The 10,787-nt window shown below is 48.3% G+C and overlaps 1 protein-coding gene across 1 annotated transcript; it reads left to right on the forward strand.

Annotated features, from left to right (window-relative positions):
• The first annotated feature begins 9,591 nt into the window (after positions 1 to 9,591).
• On the forward strand, positions 9,592 to 10,539 carry LOC118533705 (olfactory receptor 1f45-like). The gene has a single exon (XM_036089118.2). The coding sequence runs from the start codon at positions 9,592 to 9,594 to the stop codon at positions 10,537 to 10,539; it is 948 nt and encodes a 315-aa protein (XP_035945011.1).
• Positions 10,540 to 10,787: the final 248 nt, after the last annotated feature.

The raw sequence follows: 10,787 nt of genomic DNA on the forward strand, positions 1-10,787 counted from the left end.
GAAAGTGGACGCTTCCACGGCCTGCAGCATGTTCATGACGTCGTGCAACCACCACCTCTATCTCGTTCCAGAGCATTTGTATCCCCCCAGAAGGAAACCCCGTCCCCGTGAGCAGTCACTCCCCACCCCCCTCCCCCAGCCCCTGGCAACCACCAGGCCGCTCTCTGTCTCTGTGGGTTTACTCATTCTGGACGCTCCCAAACATGGGATCCTACAGTGTGTGGCCTTTTGTGTCTGGCTCCTCTCCCTTAGCGTGATATGTTCACCATTCACCTGAGGTATAGCGTGAGTCAGAGCTTCTTCCTTTTTATGGCTGAGTAGTATTCCGCTAACGGATGTTCCTCGAATGTTAGGGGAGTACTATTCTTACGACCGGTGTCGTAAGAAGGAACCACGATCTGTTTATCCATGCGCCATGGACATTTGGGATGTAGCCCCCTTTGGGCTGTTGTGAGTAGTGCTTCTGTGAACGTCTGTGCACTGGCCTCTCTTCGGGTCCCTCTGTTCAGTTCTCTGGGGATTATCCCTCCGTGCAGAATGGCTGAGTCATGTAGCAGTTCTAGGTTTAACCTTCTGAGGAACTGCCAAACTGTTTTCCACAGCGGCTCCCCCTTTTTCTGTCCCCCCACAGCAGTGCACAAGGGCTCCGATTTCTCCACATCTCACCAACCCTTGTCCATCCTTCTTATGAGCGCCACTAAGCGGCGTGAAGCCTTATCTCATTATGGCTCTGACTTGCATTTCCTTGCATGAGTAATCAAGTTGAGCATCTTTTCATGTTCTAAATACTCTTGAGCTCGCACATCTACTGGTAAAATATATTTGGGCACATACTCCTGCTATATGAATATTTATTTAAGAACTAAGTATTGTACCACCATGGAATGCCATGAGCATTGTGAAACACTCCTCCCAAATTGAAGTTAAAAAGAGAAGCTCTTAGAATGAAATAAACTCTTGGTTACTTCTAATCACCCTGACAGTAATCCTGACAATAGCTAACACTTCAGGTACGCTGGGGCCAAGTTCATGGCTAAGGTTATGGTAGAAACTCTTATCATGAGGTATCTAGGTGGCTCAGTTGGTTGAGCACCAGACTCTCGGTGTTGGCTCAGGTCATGATCTCAGGGTCCTGTGATCGAGGCCTGCATTGGGGTCTGCCACTCAGTGGGGAGTCTGCTTGAAGAGTGTCTCTCCCTCTGCCCCTCCCTCAACCGTACTCGCTCTCTCTCTTTCTTTCCCTCTCTCCAAAATAAATAAATAAATCTTTTAAAAAAAGAAACCATTTCATGTGGGCTTTTTGACCATTGAAAAATGTTTGACTTTTTTTTTTAAAGATTTTATTTATTTATTTGAGAGAGAGAGTACAATCTGGGGAGAGAGGCAGAGGGAGAGGGAGAAGCAGGCTCCCCACTGAGCAGGGAGCCCGATGTGGGGCTCGATCCCAGGACCCTGAGATCATGACCTGAGCTGAAGACAGACGCTTAACCGACTGAGCCACCCAGGCGCCCCAGGAATGGACTATTGATACAAGTGACGACCAGGATGGTTCTCAACGGTATTGTGCTGTGTAAAAGAAGCCAATCTCAAAAGGTCACGTATTGTATGACATTATATACATGACTTTCTTGAGACGTCAGAATTAGGGGAGTTATATCGACCAGAGTATGGTTGCCAAGGGTTAGGGAGGAGAGTGTTGACTATAAAAGGGAGGCACGGGGGTGTCTTTGGGATGATAGAACAGTTCTGTTTCCTGACTGTCGTGGTAATTACATGAATCTATGCAATTTCTTTTTTTTTTAAAGATTTTATTTATTTATTTGACAGAGAGAGGCACAGCGAGAGAGGGAACACAAGGAGGGGGAGTGGGAGAGGGAGAAGCAGGCTTCCTGCCAAGCAGGGAGCCCGATGTGGGGCTCGATCCCAAGACCCTGAGATCATGACCTGAGCCGAAGACAGACGCTTAACGACTGAGCCACCCAGGTGCCCCGAATCTATGCAATTTCATAAAGCGTTTCAAAGCAATTGAGTGCATATAAAAAGTGATGAATTCCAAAAAAAAAAAAAAGATATTTAGTTAATAGTATTGTGCTACTGTCAGTGTCCTGGTTTTTATAAATGTACCATAATTATATACTATTAAATATATACAAATCTATAATTATATATATATTTTATGTAATATATAATTATTTTTAATATGTTTTTATATAATCATATAATTATAAAATGCTTTCTTTGGGGGAAGCTGAGTGAACGCTATACAGGATCACTTCATCTATGTTTGCAAATTTTATGTAAGTCTAAGATTATTTAGAAATAAAAAGGGTTTGGGATGCCTGGGTGGCTCAGTCTGTTAAGTTTCTGCCTTCAACTCAGGTCATGATTCCATGGTCCTGGGATCAGTCCCACATCAGCAGGGAGCCTGCTTCTCCCTTTGCCTGCCGCTCCCCCTGCTTGTGTTCTCTCTCTCTATCTAACAAATAAATAAGTTAAAAAAAAAGAAATAAAAAGTGTTTAACAATAAAAGGGAAGTGTACTTTGCTCATATTTTCTATTTCACCAGATTGACTCTTTAGCTCTCAGACTATTTTGACGGCTTTAATGCAACTTCCATGCGATGAGTAGATTTACGGGTTGTATTAACAATTTTTATATCAACCAATCGTCAAAAATGAGCCTACGACATTAAAGAGTGCACGTGGACCCCAATGCCAACCAGAGAATGCTGCTGGTATCACTTCCACCCCTAAAATGAACTCCTTGTCAGCCCCATTGTGACCGGGAAAGGCAATGACAAAGAAATCAGTTACGATTGGAAATAGTCAAACATTTTTCAATTGTCAAAAAGCCCACATGAAAGGGTTTTTTTTTTTTTAAAGATTTATTTATTTATTTTGGAGAGAGGGAAAAAAAGAGAGAGAGCGAGTACGGTTGGGGGAGGGGCAGAGGGAGAGACACTCTTCAAGCAGACTCCCCACTGAGTGGCAGACCCCAATGCAGGCCTCGATCACAGGACCCTGAGATCATGACCTGAGCCAACACCGAGAGTCTGGTGCTCAACCAACTGAGCCACCTAGATACCTCATGATAAGAGTTTCTACCATAACCTTAGCCATGAACTTGGCCCCAGCGTGCCTGAAGTGTTAGCTATTGTCAGGGTTACTGTCAGGGTGATTAGAAGTAACCAAGAGTTTATTTCATTCTAAGAGCTTCTCTTTTTAACTTCAATTTGGGAGGAGTGTTTCACAATGCTCATGGCATTCCATGGTGGTACAATACTTAGTTCTTAAATAAATATTCATATAGCAGGAGTATGTGCCCAAATATATTTTACCAGTAGATGTGCGAGCTCAAGAGTATTTAGAACATGAAAAGATGCTCAACTTGATTACTCATGCAAGGAAATGCAAGTCAGAGCCATAATGAGATAAGGCTTCACGCCGCTTAGTGGCGCTCATAAGAAGGATGGACAAGGGTTGGTGAGATGTGGAGAAATCGGAGCCCTTGTGCACTGCTGTGGGGGGACAGAAAAAGGGGGAGCCGCTGTGGAAAACAGTTTGGCAGTTCCTCAGAAGGTTAAACCTAGAACTGCTACATGACTCAGCCATTCTGCACGGAGGGATAATCCCCAGAGAACTGAACAGAGGGACCCGAAGAGAGGCCAGTGCACAGACGTTCACAGAAGCACTACTCACAACAGCCCAAAGGGGGCTACATCCCAAATGTCCATGGCGCATGGATAAACAGATCGTGGTTCCTTCTTACGACACCGGTCGTAAGAATAGTACTCCCCTAACATTCGAGGAACATCCGTTAGCGGAATACTACTCAGCCATAAAAAGGAAGAAGCTCTGACTCACGCTATACCTCAGGTGAATGGTGAACATATCACGCTAAGGGAGAGGAGCCAGACACAAAAGGCCACACACTGTAGGATCCCATGTTTGGGAGCGTCCAGAATGAGTAAACCCACAGAGACAGAGAGCGGCCTGGTGGTTGCCAGGGGCTGGGGGAGGGGGGTGGGGAGTGACTGCTCACGGGGACGGGGTTTCCTTCTGGGGGGATACAAATGCTCTGGAACGAGATAGAGGTGGTGGTTGCACGACGTCATGAACATGCTGCAGGCCGTGGAAGCGTCCACTTTCAAACGGTTAATCCTGTGTCGTGTGAATTTCACCTTAATGAAGAAATAAAGGTCAGTAGGCTGTTGCTCCCACTGATGGGAAGCCATGGACCTGGCCCAGCGGTGAGGCAGCCCCAGCCGAGCCGGGGAATGTGCTGGGCGCAGGCCCCACGGGGAAGGTCCCCCGAAGAGGCCCAGAGCCCCTGCACCACCCTCCCCTCCCAGCTCAGGGGTAGAGGGGAAAGCCCGGTGCAGGCTGCGGGCGGCCTCCTCCCCAAAGAGGCAGGCCAGCAGGGACAGAGAGTGCAGCGGACAATTAGCAGGTGCCTTAACAAGACACGAGGGACTGGGCCCGAGGAGTGGGATGGAGGGTAAGTTTGGCTCCGGCAGGTCCTCCAGCTCCCTCCTGGGAGGCCAAAGAGGCCAAGACTTGCCTCTACGTCACCTGCGGCCCGCAGTGCTCTCCCGGCAAAAGCCGGCTCTCCGCTGACCAGGCATTTTGGCAGCAGAGGGGACACCTTCCACAGCTGAGTGGGGGAGAGGGACGCAGACAGGGTGAGTACCTGGGTGTCGTCCCCAAGCTTCTTCATCCTAGAAATGGAGGTAAGAGTGCCCCTCTTAGAGGGTTGAGTCAGACGCAGCACGTCAAACTCCTTGCCGGGTGTCAGGTGCACAGGAGGTGTGGAAGACACATTCGCTGTTAGCAGCAGGGCCATGGGGAGCCAGTGCAGCCTTCGAAGCAAGGGAGAGGTCATTTCACTGTGGTGGTGGCCATTATGGAGGCTCAACCAGAAGAAGAAGCCTGGCCCCAAAGAGCCCAGAGAAGGGGCAGGGTTGAAGTTGAAGAGTGACAAGACGAGAACCCGGTGGGGCACTGGGAGGAGAGGAAGAAGAGGAAGCTCAGGTAGAAGCATCAGGATGCAGTGAGGGGGTGGGAGGAGACCGGGCTGCCGCCCGCATCTCTGACCCAGGTGCCTGGGTGGTCGGCGGGGCCAGCGCTCAGCCTGGGCACAGAGGAAGAACGGGATTGGGGGTGGACGCTGAGCTGGGCTTCACACAGGGTCTGTGGGACCCAGGGCAAGTTCAGCAAAGTGGGGCGTCTGGAACCTGGGATGGGACCTTAGGCGACACAGTGACCCTGGCCAGAGGATGAGATGGAATCCATCATTTTCTTACCCACCCACCCGGGTCTCTGTCTCCTATGAGTTCCTTGAGGGGAGATGGTGTGTGTGTGTGTGTGTGTGTGTGTGTGTGTGTGTGTGTGTGTGTGTGTGTGTGATATTGCAGGCATTCAAAAAAGCATAGATCGGGGCACCTGGGTGGGTCAGTGGGTTAAGCGTCTGCCTTCAGCTCATGTCATGATCCCAGGGTCCTGGGATTGAGCCCCGTGTCAGGCTCCAGGCTTGGCACAGAGTCTGATTGTCCTTTTCCCTCTGCCCCTCCCCCTGCTTGTGCTCTCTCTTGCTTTGAGCTCTCTCTCAAATAAATAAATAAAATCTTAAGAAAAAAAAAAAAAAGCATAGATCATGCTTCAAGCTGGAGTCCGGCTTGTATTCATCTTCCAGATTAAGAAGTAAACGTCCCTGTACAGTCCGCCTCCGTTCCCATACTCCCATATGTGTGCGTAGCACCCCTCCCTTCCTCTCCCCCGCCCCGGCTCTGAGATAACCGACATCCTACCACTAGTATCGATCACTCCCACACATGTTTGCACCTTTACTAGCTGGGACGTATCCACGAACGATCCATAGAACCCTGCTGTGTGTTTTTAAACTTTCCCTGAGCAACGTGATTCTGTGCACATCCTTCTGTGGTTTTCTTCTGCCCCTGCTTTTGAGATTCATCCAGGTTGGTGAGAGCAGTTTCCCGTTTCGACCATTCCTGGGACATAGAAATGTCCCCCGAGTAAGAGTGCCCCGATGGATGTATGCACCCGTACTGTGGATGAGCACTACTCGTTCCAAACGTCCTTGAACGCATCTCACCACGCTCCTTCTAGAGAATTCCTCTGTGGTGAATTGCAGGGTCGGGAGGGGCTCCCTGTGTTTGCCCTCATCTCAGAATTCCCATCCACAGCTTGGGGAATGCCACACTGAAGATGCTCCGCCGGTGGTCAATGACTCGACAAGCAAGTGGAACACGGCATGTTCACTTCCTGGGCAGGGGAGGAGAGAGACGGGGCAGCAGGCACAGGGTCCCAGGGAGGAGGCTCCTCTTCAGGTCCAGAGAACACAGTCCCGGGAGGACAGAGGACACAGCAGCCGCTGTGGGCTGAGCTTCGGGGGAGAAGGAAGGATCTGGGGTGGGTCTTGAAATCTGCAAAGGGGTCCTAAAGGCAGAGCGCTCGAGGCAGAGGAAAGAGCAAGTCCTTGAGGAAGGGCCAGTCTTGGACCATCTGTGTGGCTGGAGGACCGTGACATGAGTCGACACCGGGGAGGTCAGCAGGGGCTAGACTCTGTAAGATTTGTTTTTTGTTTGTTTGGTTTTAGAGTCCACACATAAGTGATAACCATGCAGTATTTGTCTTTTTCCATCTGGCTTATCTCACTTAGCCCCAGGCCCTCAAGGTCCATCTGTGTTGCCGCAAATGGCAGGATTTCCTTCTTTTCCATGGCTGAACGATATTCTAATCGTGTATACACCCCATTTTCTTGACAAACACTTGGGTTGTTTCCATGCTCAGCTACTGCGAATAATGCAGCGAGGAGCGTGGGATTGCAGATAGCTCTCAGACATTCTGTTTTCATTTCCTTTTTATTTTTTTGAGAATCTCCATGTTGTTTTCCATAGTGGCCGCACCAGGCTTTGGAATTATCCTCTACATGTAATGGAGAGAAGGGTGCTATGTGGAGGACAAGATCTAGTTAACTTCTGTAAAGAGCTCCTCTTGCCTGCTTCATGAAGCTGTTATTTTAGGGGCTTGAGGTGGAAAACAGAGCCATGTGGCTATCTGGGGAGAAGAATGTTCTAAGCAGAGGGACAGACAGTACAAAGGCCCTGAGGCAGGAGCATGCCTGGCTTGTTCAAGGACCATCAGTGACACCAGAATGAGCACAATGGAGAGTAGGAGGTGAGATCAGAGATGAGGAGGGAAAGATGGAGGGAGGGACAGTTCAAGGTGATGTCCTTTAGGTCACTTGCAGCTTCAAAAAGGCAAGCTTTCCTCTTAACATCAATACTGTTGTTCAAGGTGCTAAAGTCCTCTCTCACCTTCTCCTGAACAAACTCTTTTTTTTGAACAAACAATTTAAATTGAAAGCAACGTCCTAGCTCTTGTAGTCCCGTCTGAGATTTTTATATATTGGATACCTTTCCACTCGATGAAGCTCTAGCAATGGTTTAATTGTCCTATTTATTTGAAGAGCTTGATTTTATTAATCTTTGTCCCACAGAGCTTCACGGATATACTTTGATCAACTCATAGGATTCAATAAATGGATTTCTTTTTACTCTTGTCATCAAACAACAATTTCATTTTCATGAAATTTAGTCGTGGACCCCCAAATAGTCTCCCAGCCCCCTCACCTGGGGATCAATGCTTATTTTGTTGGATTTCAGGTAGCATCCCACGTTTCTCCATTCCTGTAATATCTCACACTTCTGTTTCAGTCGGTTTCTTTTCACTTATTTTCATGTGTTCAGTTCTTTTTATATATCGAATTGTCATCAGGTTTAATAACCCAACTATTCTTTTCTTGTAAAACCAGATAAAGTGTTGATGTCCCTGTTAGAATTGCTTTTATTAATTTAATTTAATTTAATTTAATTTAATTTAATTTAATTTATTTGAGAGAGGGAGAGCACGAGCATGGGGGGAGGGGCAGAGGGAGAGGGAGAAGCAGACTTCCAGCAGAGCCGGGAGCCCCACATGGGGTTGGATCCCAGGACCCTGAGATCACGACCTGAACCCAAGTCAGATGCCTGCTGACTGAAGCACCCAGGTGCCCCTAGAATTGCACTTATTAAAGCCAACTCTTGAAATCTAAAAACAAACCAAAAAATACACACTTATTTTCTAAATGCTGACTCCTTTCCCACAATTATTACTGAGAAAAATTTACAAGACCTGACAGGATTTCCAGGCTGTTCTTTGCAGCCTCAGCTCCTCAGTTTATCGGTTTGCGTCCAAATACACTTCCGATTTTCTCTATTTCGATCCCCAGCTCTTCAGAACATTGATTTATTATCTCTGTGTTTATTGGACGCGTGGTGGCATATGTAAGGTTTTAAGAGGCATATTTCAAGTGCTCCATTTTTGTTGTATCTTTTTTGAATCATCCAGCAAAAGCTGAACCAAGAGACATGAATGATACCAAATTAAAACATCTGGAAAGTTCTGCAAGTTTTGCCCAAAACTCTGGACTTACATCTGTGAATTTCGCTTTTAAAATAAATTACGGAAACAACTTTAGTGACACCGATCATGGTTGAGGTTTTCCTTACTTGAGTGATTTTTCACAACGCTGTTTTCTCTTTCCAGGAAATGGGTTTTGCCACAGACGAATCCACGAGTCTGAATGGCAGTTCTCGAAATGCCCATATCGATATTACGGTTTTGGATGTTTTATTAATTATTTTGTATCTGAAAAGTCTCAGTGACTTTTAACCATACACCAGAGTATTTTAAAAGGCATGTTGCTTTCCAAATGCTTTCTGCCTGCTTTACCAACTACTTTGACATAAAACAATTTTTTCCCGGAACTTTTTAGTATTCCAGTGTTCTTTAGTGTGACACTTAATAACGACGTTCTTTTCATCTTTTGTCATTAACTAATAAATTTTCTTTATTGAGCCCCAAATGAACTAAACGTGATTCTCGCGAAGATGGAAGAAATTCTCAAATCCTCGAGTCTTACTTTGGACTCTCCCGAAGGCAGGTTCTGAGTCAAGGACTTGAGTGCAAATCCTATGTTTAAGAGGTAATCCCAGGAGATCCAATGAGCATTTGGGGAAGGGAGGCACGGATGAGCAGATTCCCACTTGGGGCAGCTGAGGGGCGATCCTTCTAGGGATCCCCAAGAGAACACACCTCAGAACTGCCTCACTCAGGAGTGATGAAGCCAGGGGAGTCACCCAACAAGGACAGGTCCTCTGCCGGCTGAAAGTCACTCCTGGGGGTGTTAATGCCCAGATTTCCACGGTACCCCGAGTGCAGGCTGAGCTCACTACTGAACCCAGATGACGCCCTGGGGCACGGAGGTGTAGGGGGTGAGGTGAGAAATGGTCCACGTGCTTGGCAGCTGTCCACCCATCCTGCAGGTGGGTTGTGGGGAATGAATGGTGTGTCACTGATGGAAAGGATGCAGCAAACAGGTGGGTGGGTGGGGGGTCCTGTTGCAGGAGAGAGTGGGCAGAAGTGATGAATGACTGAACCAACGAGGGGAGATGAGATCAGGGTGCAGTAGAAGGGCTGGCCGTATCAGGACCCTGGACAACTCTTGGATGTCCTTTCTGATTGATCCAGGATGGCCATGGAAGAGGCAAATGTCACCTCGGTCTCCGAGTTCCTGCTCCTGGGCCTCTCAGAGAACCCCAAGCAACAGCAACTGCTGTTCATCCTCTTCCTGACTATGTACCTGGTCACGGGACTGGGGAACCTGCTCATCATCCTGGCTATCGCCACTGACCCCCGACTCCACACTCCCATGTACTTCTTCCTGGCTAACTTGGCCTTTGTGGACATTTGCTTCACCTCTACCACCATTCCCAAGATGCTGGCCAACCACGTGTCAGGGCGCAAAGGGATCCCTTACGCGGGCTGTCTGACCCAGATGTTCTTCTTCATCTGGTTTGCTGGCGTCGATAGCTTCCTGCTGACTGCCATGGCCTATGACCGCTATGTGGCCATCTGTCACCCTCTGCACTATGCCAGGTCTGTAACACCGCAGCTCTGTGGCCTCCTGGTGGCTGCATCCTGGTCTGCAGCCTTCGGGAATGCCCTGACCCACACCGTATTATTGACTCGCCTCTCCTTCTGCACCCACAACCGCGTGCCCCATTTCTTTTGTGACCTCAGCCCTCTGCTGAAGCTGGCCTGCTCTGACACCTTTCTCAATAATGCATCGGTGTACACCGTGGGCGCCCTGCCCACTGTCACCACCTTTGTGGGCATCTTGGTCTCCTACACACGCATCTTTGCCACGGTGCTGAGGATCCCCTCCACCAGAGGCAAGCAGAAGGCTTTCTCCACCTGTGGCTCTCATCTGTCTGTGGTGTCCCTGTTCTATGGGACACTCATTGAGGTTTATTTTAGCCCCACATCCTCCCACACAGCCCAGAAGGACACAGCCGCTGCGGTGATGTACACCGTGGTCACTCCCATGCTGAACCCTTTCATCTACAGCCTACGCAACAGTGACATGAAGGGGGCCTTGGGGGCCCTCATCAATAGGAAGCCAGTTTTTATTCAGTGACCATAGCACTGGGATGTTTGAGTGCTCAAATCCAGTGCCCATCTGTACGAAATGTCCTTGCACACTCCCAATGTTCTGTGTTTCCTTCGTATCGCTCTTGGTTCTCTGTGTATTACTTTATTCTTCCAGCAACTATTTCTTGAACATCTATTATATTGTAGATACTCTTTGAAGGGCTGAAGTTCTAGCAGGGAACAAACAAAATCCCTGGCCATGTGGCGCTCACACTGCAGCCTGAAGAACACGTC

Source organism: Halichoerus grypus, chromosome 1, assembly GCF_964656455.1.
Source record: "Halichoerus grypus chromosome 1, mHalGry1.hap1.1, whole genome shotgun sequence".
NCBI classification, from domain to species: domain Eukaryota; kingdom Metazoa; phylum Chordata; class Mammalia; order Carnivora; family Phocidae; genus Halichoerus; species Halichoerus grypus.

What these genes read in the sequence shown, in the direction of transcription:
- LOC118533705 (XM_036089118.2), top strand. Translation starts at nt 9,592, where the DNA reads ATGGCCATGGAAGAGGCAAATGTCACCTCGGTCTCCGAGTTCCTGCTC.